Source organism: Mustela nivalis (assembly GCF_964662115.1).
Source record: "Mustela nivalis genome assembly, chromosome: 1".
In the NCBI taxonomy this organism is placed as follows: domain Eukaryota; kingdom Metazoa; phylum Chordata; class Mammalia; order Carnivora; family Mustelidae; genus Mustela; species Mustela nivalis.
Genome location: NC_139020.1, coordinates 110,300,379 through 110,324,220, shown reverse-complemented (window position 1 = coordinate 110,324,220; position 23,842 = coordinate 110,300,379). Strand labels below are relative to the sequence as shown.

At 34.0% G+C, this 23,842-nt stretch overlaps 1 protein-coding gene across 1 annotated transcript in view; it reads right to left on the bottom strand.

Annotated features, from left to right (window-relative positions):
• Positions 1-22,742, bottom strand: part of OSTN (osteocrin) — a 41,453-nt gene extending 18,711 nt beyond the window's left edge. Inside the window, exons 1-3 of the mRNA XM_082726528.1 lie at positions 22,667-22,742; positions 11,060-11,158; positions 8,590-8,804 (exon numbers count right to left, since the gene is read on the bottom strand). Coding sequence (XP_082582654.1) covers positions 8,590-8,804; positions 11,060-11,158 — 314 coding nt within the window. The 5' untranslated portion in view covers positions 22,667-22,742. The remainder of the gene's footprint in view (positions 1-8,589; positions 8,805-11,059; positions 11,159-22,666) is intronic.
• Positions 22,743-23,842: the final 1,100 nt, after the last annotated feature.

The window sequence follows — 23,842 nt, the reverse complement described above, 5'->3', positions numbered from 1 at the left end:
TGTTCAGGACTGTCTCTTGGACTTCTGGAAACCTCTCCCTTCCTTATCTCTTTAGACCCAGGTCTCAGGCTGTTGCACCTTCTATTACAATTCCCCTCTACTCAGTCTTTTGTAAAAAATCCTGTTGTGAGCAAACTCTTCTCAAATTTTCCTTTTTTAAATGTGCTGCCTGTTTCCTGCAGAAATCCTAACTAACAAAATAATGCTGACCTCAAGATATTAACGAGAGAATTCAAGCAGTAAGAGTTATGAAGATGTTTATAGTAAGTAAATACAAATAATGAGTATTGTTTTCTTTTCCACAAGGTATTCTCAGCATTGCATGAAGGAGTGAGGGAAAAAAGTTTTTAGAGAAATTCCAGGCCAGTTATTAGCATCCTCCAATATTAAAAGGCCATCCATATAGTAGATGCTATTTTGCCCGGGATATAATCAAAGCTGCTCATTTTATTTGCATAAATGAGAAAACCATTCATTAACTGCAGGCTTTAAACAAATGAACTGAATGAGGAAAATACTTTGGACTTCAAAGCATGGTTAACTTTGCCCTGAGAATTAATTTGCACATCCATTTGATTATGAAGCTGGTGTCAAATTGAGATAGAAAAAAAGTTAAGCACCATAAAAAATAGGAACCAATAGGTGGTTCCTTGCATCATTTTAATATGATCTGAAATAGACTTTGTTCTGTTTTATCTTTTTCATGATTGTTTTTGTTTTTATTTTCCCCCAACAATTCATCTTTCCATTTCCATCTCTTAGGAAGTTTTTCAAAAACAAAGTGTAAAATTTTCTTTTCTGAATACTTTACAGTAATTGAAAATAAAATAATGTGTGTCATTTGCTTGAATGTTAGAGTTTTTAAATATGGAATTGTATGCCAATATAATTCAGGGATCCATACGTGTGATGCGAAAATGTTACATCTTTGGTTTCATTACCCTCTAACTGAAATATAGCAATTCCTTCACTTATGAATGCAGGGAACAAATCACAATAATATCAGGAGTACCTAGACCTTTGTTACAAATAGAAATCACAGATATATTCAGATTTCAGTTGTTGTAGATATTTTGAAATTGCTTTTATGTTCAGCACTACTTGAAATGATTGTTTTTTGGACTTGTCTCTTAGAACTTATTATTCTATGGATTAACAAGTAAGCATATATGTTATTATATACTAATTAACTTTACATTTTTTGATAATTCTATTTCTATATATTGGTAATCTTTGAATTCTTTTTTTTATGAATATTATCCACTTAAGAACAATAATATGAGAAGTAGTCCATAGGCTTCACCAAGCTACCAAAGTGGTCCATGACCCAAAGAAGTTTATGAGTTCCTGGATTAGGGGATGGATGAAATCTTGGGGCTTCAGTATGAAAATGGATCTTGGACCTATGCTCTTCTGTGGGTGATTACGAGAAAGTAGAGAAGGATAAAATTTGAAGGGATACACATGAAAACCATGGATGTTTAAAAGCCACAAAGAAAGTGTGAACACTCATGCAAACTCATGTTAAAGTAATATGATAATTCTTAATTTTGTGAAAATTCCAAAAATAAATAGGGAAGAGGTTAAAGGTCCCTGTATTAGTGGACCAAGGCAATTGTCTCAAATCTGATAACAGAGCAGCAAATAACCTTACATATGACTCTCCCAAGCAAAATTGCTATAATTTTTTTGCACTTTTTATAAATTGGTGCAAAACTCTAACCTATGTCTTTTTATACAAAATATGGAAAAATACATATTTTTGTCCTGTCACTTTATTATACACATTTCAATGATACAAAGATGTTTTTGTAACAGATGATTGAAATTTTAATCTTCAATCTTGAGTTATCATTATGTCTTGAAAAACCTAAAATTGTTTTCCAATTAAAACTCAAGAAGGGGTAGAGAAATATTTTATGCAAGAATATATTTATTTTCCATTATTTCCCACCTTCCTAATATACAAACCAAATTTAATATTTACTTTGAGGCCAAGAATGGAACCCTTATTAAAAAAAAAATAAATCTTGTAAAAAAATTCCCACAAGATGTGCCCTTTGAATTTAATTTGAAAGATTAAAACATGAGCTATTGAAAATAAAAATATAAAATGCAAAAGTAACTTATATCTACATAAGAAAATTATTAATATGTATACATCATTCTAAATAAATTCTAAATAGAACAATCCTGACATTGGAGCTCACCTTTGTTGCTATGCCAGTGAGTACAGAAAAGCCTAGTCTCTGTATTCTAATTTCAGAGGTGAAGCAAGATTAAACAGTCTAGCTTAAGGGAAATCCTCAATTTTTCAAGCTCATGGGGAAACTACTGTGCAAATGTATTAGTTCTACTTAACTCATTTCTAACTTCTGGAAGTAGTCAGAAGTAAAGATAAAGGTAGAACAAAAAGGTAGAACAAATTGAAAACTATGATATTTGACCTTCTAAGATCATCAGTTACTCAACTAAAATCCTTTCTTGCTTTATACACATTGGATGGAGCAGTCATTGTCTAGCTTCAGAGATACTGATCGAGTTTATATGGGTTTTCCATAGTTTTGAAATGGCAGTTTTTGAACATGGCTTTTGAACACAGCTTTCCTGTGAGACCCCAAATCTCCTTCCCAAGTTCACTTCTTATCCTGCTTCTTATCTGTATCTGATACTAAGCCCACACCATGCTCTTGCAAGAATGTGCCTCACAAGAACATTCAAGCCTGTGAACCATCTCTTTGATGAGTTCCTCTCCACAGAATAGTTATTCTTAATCCACTTAACCTTTCAAAAGCAGTACTAGTTATTTCAGCCAAAATTTATTATTATTGCTGAATATGAAAAACTATCTTTTTTTCTTCTAGAAAATTATTGAAAAACACACATCATCTACTCAAATAGTGCTTCCCTCTGTTCCATTTGTTCCCACTGAACTTTCATTAGATTAATATATATGTTATAATCTCTCATTCTGTCCTCCATCTCTTTTGATATATTCTTCTTATATGATGAATTCATTTACTGTTTGGCCAGATCTAATCTGCTATTTCTCTCATTGCATAGTGTTTTGTTTTTCTCCTTCATTTTATCATGGGATATTTCAGACATCTGCCAAATAGAATTGCATAAAAAGCTCCCAAATATCCCTCATTCTACGTCAACAGTCATCAGTTAGGCAAATCTTGCTTCCTCCATTCCATTTTCATTCCTATACTATTTTGAAGCAAGTCCAAGGTAAATACTTTCAATTAAACTTTTAAATGAGAATCTCTCTCATTTTTAATGTGACCACAGTACCATTTTCATATTTAAAATTACACTATAATTACTTCAAGTCGTCAAATAGCCCTTCTTCACATTCACAATTGTGTCTTACAAAATTATTATTATTATTTTTTTTTTTCCTGGATGTATCATCTGGCTTTCAGTATTCATTTCTTTTTTTTTACTTAATTTTTTATTTTTTATAAACATATATTTTTATCCCCAGGGGTACAGGTCTGTGAATCACCAGGTTTACACACTTCACAGCACTCACCATAGCACATACCCTCCTCAATGACCATAATGCCACCCCCTTCTCCCAAACCCCCTCCCCCCAGCAACCCTCAGTTGGTTTTGTGAGTTTAAGAGTCACTTATGGTTTGTCTCCCTTCCAATCCCATTATTATTTTTTTAATGTGACTGGTTAATAAATGCTTTATTCTGCTTTAATCTTTAGGATGTCCTTTCCCCTCCATCCCTTTCTTTTTCTTCAAAACCTTGTAATTCATTTATTGAAGAAACTGGATTATTCATCTTGCAATTTCCTATAGTCTGACTCTTGCTGACTCCTTACAGTGTCTCTGAAGAGAAAACGAGTGAGGGGAGGGGCGGAAGCACAAGCAGACTCCCCACTGAGTGAGGAGCCATGGTGGCTCCCTCAATCCCAGGGCCCTGAGATCCTGACTTAAGCAAAATCAGACACTTAACCAACTGAGCCGCCCAAGTGCTCCCAACTTGTCATTTGTAAAGAAACATAGTTTTACTTCTTTCTTTGCAATTCTTATGTCTCCAAATGTTTTCTCCTATCTTAACACATTTTTGAATTGTAGCAAAAATAACAGGTATGATTTTCCTATTCCTCACTTTAAACTTCCAGTATATGTCACCATTAGGTTAGATACTGGCTTTGGGTTGAGGTATACACATACACACATACACACATACACACACCATATTAAGGAACTATCTGTCAGTTCTCATTTTGTTGTACTTTAAAAAATATAATAAATGTTAGATTTTGTCAAATGCCTTTTCTGCGGATTCTTTTTAGCGGATTCTGTTTATTAACTTCATATCTATAGTTTTTGCATTGATATTCATATATGAGATGAGCCTAAAATTTCATTTTTAAAATGTAATGTTGTGATTTAGGGATTAATATTATATTTATATCAGGAAATGAACTTGGAAAGTTTACTTGGTTTACTAAGATCTGAAAAGGGAAAATAACCTTAGGAGTATTTGATAACTTAAGATTTGGTAAAATTCTTCCATGGAAATATTTAGGTCTGCTTTCTCTTAGCAAGCTCTTAAAAAAAAAAAAATCTCCATGATAATTAAGCTATTTATCTTTTTGGGAGTCAATGTTTATAAATGATATTTTTCCAAAATTTTATCCTTTTTGTCCAGGTCTTCAATTTATTTATATACAGTTGAGCAAAGTTGTTCTCTTTTTTAAAGATTCTCTATTTTGGTTTTTCCATCTTGTCATTTCTAATTTTGTGAATTTGCTTTCTACTTTTTTCTTAATTAGATTAGGTTAACTAGTGGCTTATATTTTTCTTGATTGAAGAAACATGGCTTTACATTTGATTTCTTTCATCCTGTGTTTTGCTTCACAAACTTTGATTTCAACTTTTGTCATTGTTCCTAGTTTCTGCTCTTTTTTTTCCTCCCCTGGCTTTTCTTGACTTATTTTGTTGTTCTTTCTAGATTTTTTTGTGTGTCATTTGCTTTATCTTAACTTTTTATTTTTATCGGTATAATAATGGTTTTTATCTGGTATTTTCTTTATCAGCCCCTAATGTTACATTTTCATTATTATTATTTTCAATAAAGTATGTAATTTTATTTTGTATTCTTCTTTGACTCAACCGCTATTTAACGATACAGTTTATACTTCCTAGATAAAAGCGCTTCTTGTTTTCTGGTTTTGTTACTAAGTTCTAGTTTATTATATTTCAGTTAGTGAATGATTTTTTAGTGTATCTGTTCTTTAGAATTTCTAGAAGGTTTATCATCTCAGATACAGTAAATTTTGTAAATACATCATACGTACTTGAGAAGAATCTATATTTTTTTATTATTAAAATTCAGGTTTCAAAGTATATTTACAAATTCTATTTTAAGGATTACATTATATATGTCTTCTATAAATTTTAAATATATAATCTGCCTTGGATTTTAAGAAATGAATTAAGTATATTTTTAATATGTTTCTATTTTTCTAGCACTCCCTGCAGTTTCTCTTTGATAAATATTGGTGCAGTCTTTTAAATTTTTTAATTTAATTTATTGTTTATTTATAATCTATTTTAATTTAATTTTCCTGATACAATTTGTCCATTCTTTTATTGCCAGCTTTTCTAAATATCTTTATTTGTAGTTCTATATTTTAAACACAGAAAAGTGTTGGGTTTACTTTATCAGACAATCTGAAAATACTGGCATTTTAATAGGCTAGTTATATCTATTTACATTTATTAATATAATCAGTATTTTTTGGACTCTATCATATTTTAAGTGTTATATTTATATATGTTATATATATAATATGTTATATGTTATTTATATATGTTATATATATAATATGTTATATTTATATATGCTGATATTTTATATGAAGTTTTTCATATGTCATTTTTATGTTTTTATAGGAAAGTTTTGTTTTTTGTTCTAATGATTTTTATACTGATATTTTATATGAAAACCTTGGTCTTTGTTCTTTTCAGTTGTTTTCTTTTATTCTTTAGTAAAATATTCAGTAAGTTTAGTTTGTAATCTTTTTCTTTCCTTCTTCTCCATGTCTCCAAGCAACTATTTGTAGTGATAACTATGATTCCCAGTTAGTAACCATGAAACAATCAAGACTCATTCTAAATTGTAAATGTTCTCACTATTGTTCCTTAACTGTTAGAAATTTGATGGAACTGTGTTCCCAGATGGATCTGTGTAATCATAGCATGCTGTACTCTTTTCTTTGCAATTGTCATTTCACTTTAATTCCTCAGTTACACTCACCCCAATTCTTATAATGGTATCTCTCCAGTCATTTCGTTCAAGAAACTCATCTAGCAGCTTTCTCAAGAAGTGCTCATGGGAACAATATTCCCTAATTTTTAAATGCTTGTAACAGCTTATTCATAGCCTTTATTTGTGAAAATCTGTTTACACGGTTATTAAATGCTTGCCAATCTCCCTTTTTTCTTACAAACTGAGCTATGTCAGATAGATTATATCTCCTAATATGGTCTCCCCTTATGATTGTAAGAAGTTGTAAGGATGAAACCTCAGTGTAGATGATACGTATTTATGATATTAATGCTTGTGTACTTGGTAAATATGCTATGTATTTATGCTATTATAAATTTATATTTAAATATTTACATATAAGATCTACATGTTGATTTTTCAGTTATTTAATAGACTATGTTAGAAGACTCAGGAGTCAAAGAAATCACATTTATTAGAAGACACAATATTTTTTCCTCTAAAATTCCACTGATTCCTTGGAATTGCCTGGCCTTCTTTAGATACTGTACCTATAAACATATCTCTTCTTGCTTTGCATTATAATTCATTAAAATATTTTGATATTTCTTATTGGAGTGTGATTTCTTTGAGAGAAAGAGATTACACTTTCCTCCTGTTTTTCCACCAGAGCCCAACACAATGCCTAGATTAATAAGTGGATCTGATTTGTATGTGTTTAATTGAAACAGGGCCTGAATTTCAAAATACAGGCAAAGGATTATTTTTCAAGTACAGGTGTGATAAATTATAGTCTCCAAGTGGTGATTTTATTTCCTCAGGTAGCTTGGAGACTCTCAAAAGAGAAATCTAGCAAATTGCATCCAGTATGAGGAATCTTGGAGCCCAGCGAAGTCACGGGACTATGAACACACCATGACAAGTCCCAGAGCTCCAAGTAAGAGGTGAGACTGGGGCGAAGACATGGACGCGAGTGCATGACAAAATGGGGTGCCAGATGTTGAAATTCTTTGTAGGGTTTGCTGAGGAGTTTTCTTTCATCTTTTAAGCAATAGGAACATTTCACCAAAAGATTATAGTGTTAAATGATCCCCCTGGTAGCAGAGCAGAGGATACATTGGTGCTAAAGAGGTAATCATGATGGTAGAAGTGGAGATGAAGAAAGACTGGATGACAAAACAAATGTGAAAAAGAAAATGTAGGCCAGAATTAGGAAAGCCTTAAAGGGAAAATATATTTTGGAGATATTTGAAATACAAAGCAAATAGGATATGAAGAATTTCATGAAAAATGGGATGTTTAAAGTAAGCAAAAGGATTCCTAGTAAATTCCTCAGATTCCTGGCCTTGGTCGTTGGGTGGTCTCTTGTGCCTTTGCTAATATCAAATGTATGGCATTAGGAACAAAGACTAAGGAGGCAGAAGATGAATCAAGATCAAAACAACTGCTTTAAGTTGCTGATAGTTACACAATGATTAAAGGGAGATTTAATTACTCTAATTCTATTATAATAACAGCTTACAAAGTACTCATTTGAGTTTTTATAGAGGTTAAATAATTATCCCCGTTTTACAGATGAATAGGCTGAGGATCACAGAGAGTAAGATTTTTATACAAGTCATATGGCTAGAAATGATCAGAAATTTGATTTAAATGCACGTTTTCTGACTCCAAGTCCTGAGAGAACTTCACTACGTCTCAGTATATGAGAGTGGGCTCATTCACATATTTGACAGCTTTGTATCATAGGTGAAAATAGAAATGGAATTTTGGTTACCTCTGTTAAATTGAGGAATCGAGTGGCTATAACATTTATCCCATAATACACACATTTCCCCCTCATCTCCCAATGCGGTAACGTCTTATAATAACTATTTCACATTTGCATGCAATGGAAGCTTCCTTAGGAAGGTATGACAAAATATTAATGCATACTGTAGCAGTCATTTTCCTTCCTAAACCATTATTTTCAAAATCATACTTTTAAATTCACAAGTTAGCTAAAATCCTGTCAAATATGTTTACCTACAAAGTTTTCATTATATTTTTAATGTGGAATTCTGTTTCTGAAGTTATAGCAGAAGAATTAAAAAATAAAAATATTCGGGGCGCCTGGGTGGCTCAGTGGGTTAAAAACCTCTGCCCTCAGGTCATGGTCCCTGGGGTCCTGGGTTCGAGCCCCATGTTGGGCTCTCTGCTCTGTGGGGAGTCTGCTTCTTCCTCTCTCTCTCTGCTTGCCTCTCTGCCTGCTTGTGATCTCTGTCTGTCAAATAAATAAATAAAATCTTAAAAAAAAAATAAATAAAAATATTCTTCATCCAAGAGTTCACTTACCTCTGTTTACCTTTATGATCGACAGAGCCAGCAGAGAGTCTGTCCAGGGGAGACCCAAAACCCGAGAAGCTCCTTTTCTTCTTTGTTTCAATTACATCATTCTCCAAAGACACAAGTTCATCAAGAAGCAAGAGTTTTGCTGCCAGATTAGTAGCTGATTTCTCTTTCCTGACTGTGGATGGTGACTGCACATTTATGACTCCAGAATCAAAAGCCTATAGGGCAAGAAAGGTGATTCCATTTGTTCAGGAAAAATCCTCAAAATGTATATCATCTGCATTTGGGTTTTGCTATCTTTAGCTGACAGGCCTGTCATGAAACTTGATTTTTTGTAGATTTATGTCCCAAGAAAAAGACTTCTGAGGACAAAAATGTGTTCAGATGAGGTATATCTAAACACAATTAAAACAACACACATAGACACAGATGCACACACCCACGCAAACACCCAAGAGAAAAGGAAAAACCCCAGACCTGCCTCTAAAATTTAGTACATTAACTAATCATTCTTTTAGATTCTTTCCCAGTAACAGCTGCATTTTTCCTTAACATTCCCATAGCACTTACCTCTCTTTCATCATTGTATACATTACATTTTCCCTTATATTAGATTAGTTACAATATATTTGTATGACTTATTAGATTGTGAGTAACCTGAGGGCTATACCTATGTCTAATTAATCTTTTAAGCCAGTATTTTGCCCACAGTTAGTACTCAGTAAATTTCTGAATATTTACTGAATGAATTTTGAAAATGCAAATGTCAGTTATCTTTCACCAGTCATTCACACCTTATTGATTCAAGCCATTAAGTACCCACTGTGTACCAGGTTCTGCATTAGACCTGAGGGATACAAAAATGAACAAAATCCAGGCTCTGCCCTTAGGAAGCTTACCATCTCTCCGTGTGATGTATTACCGAACGTTAATGAGTGTCTACAGTGAGTCAGAACTATCCCAACGACTGTCCTCCCACATAAAATTTCTTGTTTGTTACACATATTGCCACTTCGCACTTCATTCAGGACATAAAAGTGTAGGTGTCACTTATGAAGTCTGTTTTTTTCCTTTTCTAAGCCTGATCACAGCATTAAAAAAAAAAAGTTCCTATTAACGGTCTCTAGTCATTGTGGAGTCTGGGGGCTCTTGCTTCTTTCCTAAGAAAGTGAGAATAATGGCCCTGTGGGAAGAAACTTGCTCCAGGGACCTCCTCCCTGCTTCCCTGTTAGTCACATTCCTCCTCGAGCCAGACTCTTAGTCTTGGCAAGACTCTTTTTCTTCACTTCCTGTCTTTCTTCTTGGATTATTTCTTCCATTCTATTTCTATGTTCTTCATTTTCCCCAGTAAAATGAAAGAGTGGCATTTCCAAACCTTTTCATCATGGGCTTCAGCAACTCTCTTGTGAAATACATACAGTCTGACACGGAGACCCAAAGCGATGGATTCTAATGTTCCCTAAACCAATCAAACTTGTGCTAAGTCTGGTCAGTTCTTCCCAGTAAACCTCTCTTGCTCTTTCTGATTCCCTTCAGTAGTGAGTCATATCAGCTCCCCTTTGCTGCTTAGTGCATGTACACTCTTAATGACCTCATAACCTGCTTCTCTACCCCATCGCCCCTTTTCTCTTTTGCCGGAAGCTAATTATCCCCAACACACTCTCATCCAGTAGAACGAAAATCAGAAATCTCTCATAGCTCTTGTTATTTAAAATGTAGACTCCACAGGGTCCACAAACTCCTCTTAAAACCTCAACGTCTATCACTCTCCTACCTACACTTGACAACAATGAAATTGGGGAAGGGAAAGACGCTGTAGTCATGAGAAAGAAACTTTAAAGAGCAGCAGACAACTTTCAAAGAGCAAAGATGGGAGATCTTTTATTATCTCTCAGCACATCCTCCAAAATGCCTGCTTCCATTCTTCCAACTCCTGCACATAGAAAATCGAGTTTGATCCCTTTTAAAGATAATCTTAATCCCCTGGGGGTAAAATCATGGAACTCAAGTAAATCAGATTCTTACTTGTTTTTTGTGAAATACAGAGAACACTTTCTAACAAGATCAAATGAGCCAAATTAACATTTCTCTGTCTAGAGAAGTCTGGGTATTTATTTTTCTTTGTACTTTAGTCATGGCAGCAAGAAAACATTTGTATAGTCATACAAAATTTGGCCAAAGCAACTGATTTAATTAAATATATGGTTGAAATGATCATGAATTTTCTTGTAATGCTTTTTCGTTCACGGAATACACATCTTTATTGCTTCCAGCTTATTTTTTTGATATTCAGATAACTGGCCTTCACTGAATCTATAGGGAGGTCAAAACAATAGGATAAAAATGTATCTATTTCCTTGATTTTGTGTTATCAAGGCATCTCTCTATTTGTCAGCAACACTTACTTCTGACACTAGTAGAAATGGCTTATGTTCATAAAAAATACATGGTCCCTTAAGCTAATTTTCATTACCTCTGTTGCTACATCCACTGAGTGTACTTTTCCTGAACTCCACAGCATCAACATCACAGCCAGAATAAAATGTGCGTTTGCCAATCTCCAGTCCGGCATCTGAGGGTCACATACATCAGGTCAACATTTATTACTTTGGGATATAAAGATAGAAAACAAAAGCTCCAGTAAAGCTTGTTAGTTGCAGGTGATAAACCAAATTATTCAGCTTCTAGGTGCTGGAGTACATCTCTGCAAAACTTAAATAATACTTAATAGAAACTGTCAGTCTCCTGGAATGAATTCTATTAAGGCTTCATTTCCATGGAAACCTAGGCTGGGGTTGTATTACTATAATCATAATTTGAACTAGCCAAAGTCTGAGAAATCTGGTTTGTATAATCTTATTCTTTGACTAATCCAAGGACTATAACCTCATATATCCAGAGGAAATGTATGAAATTGACCAGGTATTAGAAAATAAGGTCCAGTGAGGTCTGTATGAATCTGAGAAAATGCACTGTGTCTAAAAGCATTTACATTCACAAATTCAAAAACACCACATATCCAATAGGCAAATATATTTATGTTCTTGTGTTATATAAGGATTTTTTAGATTCAAATGGTTCAAAAAGCAATATATTTTTAACATAATATATAAATGAGAGATTACCATTTGAAATACTTAAAAACTGATATATACAATTTTAAAAATAAGAGTGAATTAACGATTAATTAAAAACAGGACAAAGTTATGAATAGGTTTTTCATGGAAAAGAAAATAACCTCTTGGAAAATAAGCATCCAAAAAGACATCATCCAAAATCACATACAATTATTTAATGCAAAAAAAGAGAGACATACATTGGATTGGCAAAAATTCAAAGTGAACGTTGTGAATGTTAAAATGGTGTTTGGAAACAGAAAAACACAAGTGATGCTGGTGGGGTTGGAAATGAATGCAATCATTTGGAAAAAATTAGACAATATCCAGAAAAGTTGAAAATAATCATGTTCTACTTATAACCTATTTATTTCACTTCTTGATATATACTCCAAAGGAACTCTTACATGTTTTTATGGAGCTATATCTATATCTCTATCTATATCTCTATCTATTGATAGATAGATGATAGTTAGATAGACAAAAACTAAGTCCCAGGGCACCTGGGTGGCCCAGATATCTATATCTATATCTATAGATCTATATCTATAGATATATCTATAGATCTATATCTATAGATATATCTATATCTCTATCGATAGATATCTATCTATATCTCTATCGATAGAGATATAGATATCTGCTAGAATATAGACAAATAAGTGTTTTCTTATAGACAGGGTTGCATCTGTGTGAACCGTCTCTATTAAAGTTTAAAATAAAAATGTATTTTAGCGATGTTGATAACATTTATCAAATATAATTTCAGTTTTCATGTTATGTTGTCTAAACTTAGTTCTTCAGTATGCCACCAATAAATATTTTGGGCTCTTGTAATGTCAATCACTAGTTACTTCTCTATATGCCACCCTTTCTAGAAGGGTGCAGTAAATTCTCTGTTCTCTTTCAGACAAATTGATATATGAGCTGAGTATTCTTATAAGTATCAAAAAGTAATAAATCATGTAGATGACTCTACATTGAAGAGTAGAAAAATAACAAGAAAGAATACAACAGTTATCTGGTAAAAAGATGAACAAAAAGTGCATTACCTATTCTTTAGAACATGTGTCACAGAATTATATTTTTTCCCTTCTGATTATGCTGATGTCTCTTTAACTTTCTTCAATGTAAAGGAAGATCTATCAAAACTTTAACTATTTTAAAAATGATTTCATATTTCTGGCATATCTTTATTTCTTAAAAATAGCTCTTTCATTCAATCAAATATAAAGTACAATTCCTCCCTCAATTTTTTTTTTTTAAAGATTTTATTTATTTATTTGACAGAGAGAAATCACAAGTAGTCGGAGAGGCAGGCAGAGAGAGAGAGGGAAGCAGGCTCCCTGCTGAGCAGAGAGCCCGATGCGGGACTCGATCCCAGGACCCTGAGACCATGACCTGAGCCGAAGGCAACAGCTTAACCACTGAGCCACCCAGGCGCCCCTCCCTCAATTTTTTTTATCACGTTGAAAACAGTTTACAAAGTGTAAAACTGCCCAGTTTTATAAGCCTTGCCATGCAGATTTCCTTTAACTATTTTTATGTATGTTTCACAAACCAGGTTTCTCTTCATTTCTTCAATATTATAAATGGCACAGGATGATGGACATTTATAATATTGATGATTATGTTTGAGGCATATATTTTTGTGCTTGGGTGTATACAGGAAAAAAGTTGTAATGTATCATCTTACAGATAACCACATCCTGATTATTTGGATAGGGGGATGTAAAAATAAGTGCCGAGTTTAAACACACACATTTAATGGTTTAAACCCATGCCTGTAGCCAGTTAACCAAAAGGCCAAGTTCCTAAATATGGCAGTTGGTACACTAATGAAAACAAACACCCTGGCACCTGCCACACAAAAGACATTTGATTAACTCGTTGAAACTTGATTGCCACAAAATTAGAAACAGAGGAAATTATAGGGAGGGAAGGGAAAGAGTAGGTTCAGCTCCATTTCCCTATTTTGTTGATACTGGATAAATATAGCCTATGATTTAAAATCTAGTTGGCCCCATGTACACTCCAAATCACAGAAAGAACACTGAAGGATGTTCATTATAGGAATACACCAGAGTGGCGATGTTTGCAAAGTTTTCAGGACATCAGTAATTTGGATTGAGCGATTTTTGAATAATATTCCTCTGGCTAGTGAGGAGCTTCAACAGAGACAGTGAGCATGGAATCTGCCTTACAGAATTAGGCACTTCCTCTACTTGTTGTTAGCCAACTGGTTTACTATGTTCTTGCATTTTCACTTTTTAAATAATATTGCTGAATAATTCAAATATTCATGTTGTGTAACTTCTTAACCTTTGTTTTAAAGACCTTTCCACATGTCAGAATTATAACCCAAAGGGATCCTCCAAACTCTAGCTGGAATGGCAGTGAGGAGAGCAAGGTTGTTGGTGTGTGTGTGCGTGTGTGTGTGTGTGTGTGCGTGAGAAGTTTTGTCATTTAAGTTTTGGAAGCAACGCATATTGTATACCCCTTAGAGGAACATTGAACATGCATACTGGCATATTAAAGGCTCTGAAAGTACAGTAGCAAAGAAATTATTTAATTATATTTAGTCTAGAGTTAAATGAGAATTCTGTTAAAATGAGGAAAGATGTTTGCATTGTTAAGAATCAGTGAGGTAGGGGCGCCTGGGTGGCTCAGTGGGTTAAAGCCTCCACCTACGGCTCAGGTCATGATCCCAGGGTCCTGGGATCGAGCCCCACATCGGACTCTGCTCAACAGGGAGCCTGCTTCCTCCTCTCTCTCTGCTTGCCTCTCTGCCTCTTTGTGATCTCTGTCTGTCAAATAAATAAATAAATATTAAAAAAAAAAGAATCAATGAGGTAATGAGTCATTGTTCTTACTAAAAGAAATCTCTCATGGGCAGAAAAGAAAGAAAAGATCAAGAAATACAGATCTAAAAGAGAGAGCAAATAGGAATGAGAGGAGGTGATAGAGTAAGAAGTTAAACTGAAAAGAGAAAGAGTGTGAGCCAATATCTGATTGCATGCAATTTTTAAACACACTTTTAAACTATCTGTCTTGAGGGTTGGTGTTGAAAAAACACAAACTCCTCTGGTGATTTAGAAGATTTCCCTTCAACCTGAGACCTTGTCATTAATGTCTGACTAATGGATGGTAGATCTATTAGAAAGTCTCAAGAGTACTGAGTTTGGGAATTTTTAGTTTACTCCAGTAACTTTTGGGATTTTTAAATTTACCCTAGTTACTTGATTGGAAATACTCAAAATAGACTTTACTGCACCCTTTTTTCAACAAAAAACTAAAAATAAAGGGCTTAAAGATAAAGGATAAAAGACTTACAAAGTAATTAAAACTTTATATTTTTTAAGTGTGATTTAATAGGACATGTAAAGTGTCCCTGTTCCGACACTATGAAATGACCCTATGTGCCTTGCCCCCACCCCCTCCACACACACACTACTCACTGTCTTCTTAGAAAGTGATGGTCGGTATCTAAGCAATCGGTGTCAGCTTGGCCCTGAGTAAATCTATAAAACAGTAAGTTCAGTGTGCCCGGCACCAAGCTCCATAAGTCACCCAGGTCTTCTTGTTAACAAAGGAAAGCTTCAGGAAGAGTAGATAACAAAGTGACTTTTTTTTTTTTTTTTTTTTTTTAAATTTCAAAAGAGGACCTAATAGGGACAATGCTTAACACAAAGTTCTTGTGGCTCACTGTCATAGAAAGGCCTGCTCCAGGTCTGGAGAGACTCAGGCCCTGCCTTGACTTGACCATATCGCTTAGGCAAACCCTTTCCTTTCTAGGCTGAGTGAAATGTGCTTGGTCTAAATGACTTCTAATGTTGCTTCCAACTTTTTAAAAGTCTGTTGGTATATCTGGCTCTTTTCTGGTGTAAATGCAGACATTATACATAATGATAACAGTTGGTGCAGCTTTATCTAGAAAGGCCTTTCTTCTGTCCCTCGAATCAGCCAGTCTATGCATAAGATTGTCTCTAGGTTTCGACATGAACATGTTCCTCTTGATTTTAAAGTATTTCCAGCTGGAAAGGGGGAGGGCCTCCAAAGTTTTCATTTTAAGATGTCATTTATAGTAAAAAAAAAAAAAAATCCCATTTTATGCATGTATTTTAGGAGGAAAAAAAATGCTGTGAATTATATTATGACATGCTATCAAGTGTAAGACTCATTCCAATTTCTGAGATGTTAAAATGTGCATCAGAATGGATGAAATATGATACATCTAATGTACTTTCAAACGCTTACGTGTTTTTTTTTAAACATGCTTAAGTCATTATGCTGAGTATTTTAAAAAATATAACTCTTTCAGTCAATAAATAAGTATTCAATAACATCAGAAAAATATTTCTGTGATGATGAGGAAAAAGCTCAGAATTAGATTTGAAGGATAGAGAGAGGTGTCTTTGTTGTGTTATATATTGGTTTGGTGACCCTGAACAAGATGCTTAAATTGTCAAAATTATCTAATAAAACTCATTTTATGAATTCATATTTCAATTTCAGTTAATTGAAAATTATTTAATTAAATTACAAATAGCATAAATGTTACAGAGGTGGTTTTTAGGATTGTCACATACAGCAATAAGTGCCTTTAAACGTATATTTAATATTATTTACTGAAAATGTATAAAGATATAATTATTTATTTTAAAAACCCTTATCACTTTTATTCTTATTTTATGATAGGTAAAAAATTTTCAATGGGAATTTTAAATTGTCCATGAATAGCTTTGCAAACTATAAGATAATGTGAAAAAATTAATTATAGGGTATCAAGAGGGTTATAATTAGGCTGAAGGTAGATCTTTGAAGCCAAATCCTTCCAGGGAACATAAAGCTTGTACTCAACAACCCAATAGGGAACTGAAAATTTGGGAGCATTCATAAAGACAACCTGCAACACTTATTTTAAACAATCCAGAGGTGCAACATTTATGTTAAACAACCAAGAGCCATTTTACAGTTTGACATAATACAGATAATTCTGGTATTTCAATGAGTGGCAATATTTGAACAGAATGTTAAGAAGGCTGCTACTAGTTTTCTTTGAAGAGTGGAATAGCCAGGTGTTTGAGACACTTGTTAGCTGGAAGGCAGAGACTCAGACCAGATGAGCTGGAGGTCTCTTCCTTCCTGTAGCTTCAATTCCCCTGCCTCTGGCCAATTTAGCCCCACAAACAAGAGAACCCAGTGTAGCTGTGGCACTTAGAACTTTAGGAGTGGGGAATTGCTTTTGAATCCTCATAAATAAAAGACTTAAAATCACTAAGGATTTTTGCCCCAAAACAATTTGAATTAGTATGAATGAATGAAATAGTATATACATATATAATCTATATCATCCTCACAAATATATATCAGAGAAAAATGCTCATGTTGCTGAGAAGTTTATTTAAAATTCTTTCTGTAAAATTTGTTATTTTCAGTAAATTGTGTGGTGGGTATTTTGCTTTCTGTTTCCAGTATGATCCTGAAAGAAAGGCGCAGATTGAGACAGCAGTTTAACATTTCCTTTTTTGTTTGTTCGTTTTTAATTAAAATATCAGGAACATGTTCTTTCTCATTTTTCATTGCTTTTCAGTCACCAATAGTAAGTTTTCCAAAATCACAGAGCTGGTTAGAAGAGCCAGAAAAGCAACTTACGTTTTCAGATTCTCAGTTTCATGCTCCTTCAAGTATAAACGATTTGTAAAAGTCTAAAACATTTTTCCATCTCCAAAACAAACTGCTTATAAAGTAAATTTTACTTATAAAGTAAAATGTTTATGAATGACGTGTTCTTCATGTGGCAGGCACCTGCATTTTAAAAGGACTTTCTCTGAATGCTGTGAATCAAGAAGAATGACAATTTACTTACTACTATACATGTGTTAATTGATTTTACTCTATTTGGCACCCTTTGGCATCCTTTTTTTTTTTTTGACACTATAACCTTCGAAAATTTCAGAATTCTGTTGTTAAATTTCTTTTTTGCTTAGTTAGAATTCTTAATCATACTATTAATCTCTTTCTTGCAAAAATTTAAGAAGGAAATCTATAATGACACTTTAAAGGAAGGAAGATTGCATCACTAAAAAGCTCAGGTAAATATATTTAACAAGGTATTTAGAGTCAACATGATGTGCTGAATGAATGAACGAATGAATGAATGAAGTAGCTTCATGTGGGAGGTAAATAGGAATGCAGAGCAGATATTAACATTCCAGCTTTATTAATATGGAAACTAAGGCTTGGATAAGGGAATAAATTTGCCCAAATTGCACAATCACAGTAATATGTGGTGAAGCTCATGCCAGAATTCCAGTAAGTCCAGTAAGTCCATTAATGTTTCACATCTCAGATTCTTATTCTAACAAAAGGGATGTGAATCAATATTCTCCAATAATTTTCCCAGCTGTGTTTAAGATTTCTCCTTATCAAAACTTAATTTGTGCTTAGATCCCTGAATTAATGCAAGTTTCTTGAAATAAAATAATTTCACCTGGAAATAGAAAAAAATTTTAGTGTGTGATTATATACAATTCTGCTAAGGGGATTTGTGGTTTAATTCTAATGCTTTATAATGAGAAAAACAAGAGTCGTTAAAATTATGGATGATCTGGTAGAGTTGTACATAAACGTGCTGCTTGGTCATTTGATACATGGGGAATTTTTTATCTGTCATGAAAAGACTTTCAACGGATAAATGTGATTAAAGATGGCACACATGAGTGAGCCTCAGGATATTGTGGAACATTACCACCTCTTTCACCTTTTACCCCATTTTGTACCTATGTATAATATTTAATTAAAATATTAACTAACAATTTAATTACATCAAACTAACCAATATAATCAATTAAAAATACTGTCTAAAATGTACATGAAGGGCAAAAATATAATTGTTACCATATTCCAAAGTATGCACTTATTAGGTATATACTATATATCAAGCTCCAGAAATATAAAAGTGAGTAAGACACCCTCCCTGCCTCCTAGCTGCTCCCAGCCTTGTCAAAGTAGAGACCCCTGGACTGCGAGCTCTGCCCTGGAATTTCTTCCTGCAACACCGGACTCTTCCTCGAATGTTTCCATTTCTTTCTAGTACTATTGTTGTAAGTAACCATTTTTAAACATTTGCATAGCACTTTATTATTTTGAAATTAATTTATCTCCTTTCATCACCACATCAATCATGCTTGATCTATATGAAAAATACTATAATTGTACTTTTTAAAATAGATGTAATGAGATAAGCTGAGTTACTTTAGAATACTGGTAGTTACTTTAGAATACTGGTGTCCTAATTCCTTGTCCAGCGTGTACACTTTCTTTTTTTTAAATATTTTATTTATTTATTTGTCGGAAGGAGAGAGTGCACAAAGCGGGGCAAGGGTGTAGGCAGAAGGAGAAGGGGACTCCCCACTGAGCAGTGGACTCCCCACTGAGCAGGCAGCCTGAGGCTAGACTGGATCCCAGGGCGGGGATCATGACCTGAGCTGAGGATACACATTCAACTGACAGCTACTCCGGCATCCTATATATATACTTTCTAACACAATGAAGTCAATTAGTAGAAAGAGGTCGGTCCTTAAGTTACATAGATATGGTTATGATTCTTGACTGGGCATGCTACTTAGCTTCTCTATCTTAATATTTTCATCAGGAAAATGGGGCACAGATTTACTCTGTGGTTTTATTATAAGGATTACAAATAGTACAAGTGACTAGCACAAATTAATTATGCAAAAATAATAGCTATCATTATCTTGATATTGCCTTCTAAATCTGGCCACTTAACAAAATATGCCATGCTACTTTTTTGTTATGAAAAATATTTTCTTTATCCTTGTTCATTTTAAGAAACAAAGTTACTTGAAATCTAGAATTACGACAAGATGGTAGAAAATAAATTTTTAACAAAGTAATACTGAATGAGGGAAGAAATTTCACCAGCGTTATAAATGATAACCATTCCAGCATTTGGTGTTACAAAATATTATGCATTATCATTAATTTCAGCAATAATATTTTAATGAAATGTATCTGTGAAAATATTAGCATACAACAGAATATCATAACGAGAAGAAAACAAAGGGAATTAACTCAGTTATACTCAAAACATAATTATTCAATTTCTAATTACAGTAACAAAAGTGAATTTTTAATTGAATTTTAATATAATTTTATATGATACATATTTTTGTTTTATAGTTCATAAGAAATCTTTATTGACTTTTTAAAAAAATTCTATGTTGTTAAGATGATGATTTTTGCAGTTTTTGTGATATTGATATTATAGCATAGTTATCTGTGTCATGAAAGCAAACCCATCATGGATATTATGGGAATGAAAGATCTTATCATTGGAACCAGACTTCGCAGGGAAGAGCTGGGAAGGAATGGACCACAGAGAAGACAGAGGAAGAGAGCATGCCTCCTAGAGCTCTGGTGTGGATAGACAAGTCAGCATTCACAGGGAAATGCAACCACCAAAGTGGTCCCATGGGAACCACAGTTCTGACTTGGTAGGTCAACAGCCAGGTTGCCATTAGTTGCATGGATGATATTTTAAAAGTTCATTTTTTTAAGGACAACTGGGTGCTCCATTTGTTAAATGTCTGCCTTCTGCTTAGTTCATGATCCCAAGTCCTGGAATCGAGCCCCACATTGAGTGCCTTGCTCAGCGGGGAGCCTGCTTCTCCCTCTCCCATCTGTCTGCCACTTCCCTGCTTGTGCGCTCTCTCTGTCAAATAAATGTAAAAAAATTTTAAAAATAAAAAGAAATAAAAGTGGCTTTTCTACATGGTTACAGCCTTATGTGTCATGGGAACATAGAATTTCAGAAGGGAGAGGATGCTCTTTGGAAACTGTTGAATTTAACACTCTCAACAATGAGAGAGCAAGGCTCAGAGGCAGTTAAGTTGGCCAAGAGGGAAGAGATGAAGGTAAGATTTAAGATGGACAAAAAAGAGGAGGGAGCATGGTGAAGCTTAGTGGAGGAACTCTTCCTGTGGGAGCAGCATCCTGTGGAGAACTGAGTTGTTGGGACACTGAAAAGGGTAAGGCTGGGCGATAGCCAGTTCAAGCCAACCAAAGCACTGGGCAATTACTGGCAGGTGATGCTAACTACTGCTTCAGAGAGGTACCCTGACAACTATCTGGCAAAAGAAGAGGGAAGGCTCAGTTAAAAGAGACCTCCAAAGGAGAGAGAACTCAGCTACAGAGAAGTTGGCCTGTGTAGAGAGGTATCCAGGGCTAAGAAAGAACTTAGGGCTCACCTTTATTACCTCCCAGTATCCAGGGGAAAAGAAGCACTGGGAAGGCTGAGTCAAAGGTGCTGAAGTCAGGACTGGGATTAGAACTCTGTTTCCTGACCCCAAAACTATGTTCCTCTGAGGCCAGAGCACAAGTTGTCCAGTAGGTAGAGATGCCAGTAGATGAAATACAGGCAAGAAGATTAAATTGAGTGGTATGTAAAGATGAAGCCCAAGATACTGTGAAACTGAGGCTTCATTCTCTATTACAGAAAAACAGGATGATGTGGGAGCTTCCCTTGGTCATTCTCCCACTCAATAGCCCTGGTACTTCCAGCTCTTTTGTCTCTTTCCTTAGTTAACAGGATATTATTGAGCACAGCTCTGGGCTTAAGTATTGCCCAAGTTATAAACCACATAGTGACAAAGTTGGGACAGTGTTTTGGTACTGCTTACTTTGAGTTCTATTCCTTTGGGACAAGTTCAATTAATCTAATTTTATTAATCAAAAGTTCAAGTCATTGAAAGTATTTGAATAAGAAGTTAAAATTATATTTCTGAGGACCCTAAATCTAGTCTGCTAAATATATCTGCTTCTCTACTACCCATGATTTGTTATATAGGAATCACTTCAAAACTCTAAGAAAAAAAGGGGAGAAAAAAATGTCAACTTCAAATGCCTTATTGAATGATACCACAGTGCGATTCACTTACAAAGAGGAGAATTGAATTCATAACCTCGGGAGAGTTTCTTTAGAAAAATTCCATAAGAGTGATAAAGAGTAGTATTACAGTAAAATGACACACACTGTGCCTGAAGTTTTTGGGGAGACCTCTCAATTTATAGCTTATATGGGCATTAAAATCATCATAAATTATTGTTAAAATTATTTAACTTCTAGAAAGGTAACTTAGAAACAAATAATTACCACATTCCTAAACCTATAGAGTCTATCATTGTAATTTGAAGGAACAATATTTTGCATTGGCAAAACGGAATTAATTGAGTATACACTAATCCCACAGATCAAAACTTGAAATAAAGTTTTAAATTTGTTGTTAAACACAGCTCAAATATATGTGTCAGATTAACTCTCAATTCAATCATTCAATAGCAAAGGCACTTCAAATACAAAAGGGTAGACATGATTTCAGTCCACTCTAAACTGTTATTACTATCATGCTTGTGTATTTGAGTTTCACAAGAAGAAAAACAGAGGATACTTTAGGTTTGAAGAATATAGAATATTGACTTTATAATTTGATTAATTTAGGGCTATATCTTAAGCTCCAACTTTGATAGAAATAAAGATGAGAGAAACCTTTCTTTTCTACCTAGGCTTTTAAAAGTAGACCACTTTTATACATTTAAACATTTACTAAATTGGACATCTTCAATGAAAGAAAACTTAAGACTATTAGCATATATAGAGAATCATTATCTTGAGTTGTCCTTCTTTTTGTTTTGAAATGGTAAAGAAAAGCAATGAATAATCTAATAAATAACAAATGTCTGAACAATTAGCTCCTCCTTAATTTTGTATTAAAAATTATCTTCTTAGATTTTCTACTCATTTTAGAGAGGGAAATATTACCAAAAACATTCAAAATCAAGATATAACAAAACATTTAAGAAGTATGTGAAAATAAAAAAAAAAAACAGCTCAAAGAAAAAAAAAACCTAAATTTTTCTCATAGCTTTTAAATTTAACTTACCTTGTGAAAAATCAGGAGATTCTAACTTTAAAGTCCTCTCTGTGCAGTTTCTCCCAAACTCAGCCCTGATGGTGAGCTTTCTCTCTGAGTTTTTATAGTTTCAGTTATACACCCCTTACTCCAATCCCTGCCTTTGCTTTCTCTTACATCATTTCTAGATTTTCCACTGAACATTTTCCCAAGCCTCTCTTCAATCTCTCCCCCACTCTCTTATTTTATTTCTCTCAGTCTTTCCCTTTCCCTCTCCTACTCTTCTCCATATTTATTTTATCTATTGCTTTGATCACGGTATCTAAGTAGCACAAGATCTTGGGTTCTGGAAAATTTAAGTATACATTTATTATCGTGTTCAGCCCTAGACACATCACTTCTCCCTGAGGTTTTAGTCTAGCTTGGATAATTACAAATCATATTTGGGAACCAAAAATGCACTCAGATTTGTCAGAAAGAAACTCACTAGGGTATTTCAAAGTAAGATTTAGGGAGATTATAATCAGAAACCCAAACTGATTTACTGGTGTATTTTTTGGACTTTTAAATGCAATGATCATCTATGGAAATGGTGAGTGGTTTCAGCCTCGGTCAGGTGCACAGTGCTGTGTCAGTGAAACTGACAGCGACTTCAGAATTAACATTGCTATACTGGGAAGGTTGTCACTAACAAACCTATAAATACTGAACTGTGACATGTGGGCTATAAATGCAGATGTTGTAATCATTCTTATCTTTCCCAGCTCTCCAGTATTTTAATTTCCTTTTCACCAAAAAATTCCTGCCTCTGTCTGAAAGTTTTCTTCTTTCCCATTTCCTACTAAGTACATTTGCAACCTTACCCACACAGATTGTAAAAAGATAAGTTATTAAGTCCTAGAGGTATTATGCTGTTAGATCATTATTAGCACATTTGATTCAATGCTAGGTCTCCATCTGACAGATAAGGAAACTGAGGCTAGATACATTAAGTGACTTTATAAGGTCACAGCTAGGAACTAGTAGTAGAACCAGATTTCAAATACACATTTTAATTCCATATCCAGTGCTTGTTCCGCAGCTTCATCCTGTCTCACTTTTTAAAAAGCTAGAAAAGGAATCCAAGCCAGATTATGTTTTGTGCAAATAGAAATAAAATTGTTCTTTTTGGTTTTGCTTTAAAAGCCTTTTAAAATACTAATCACC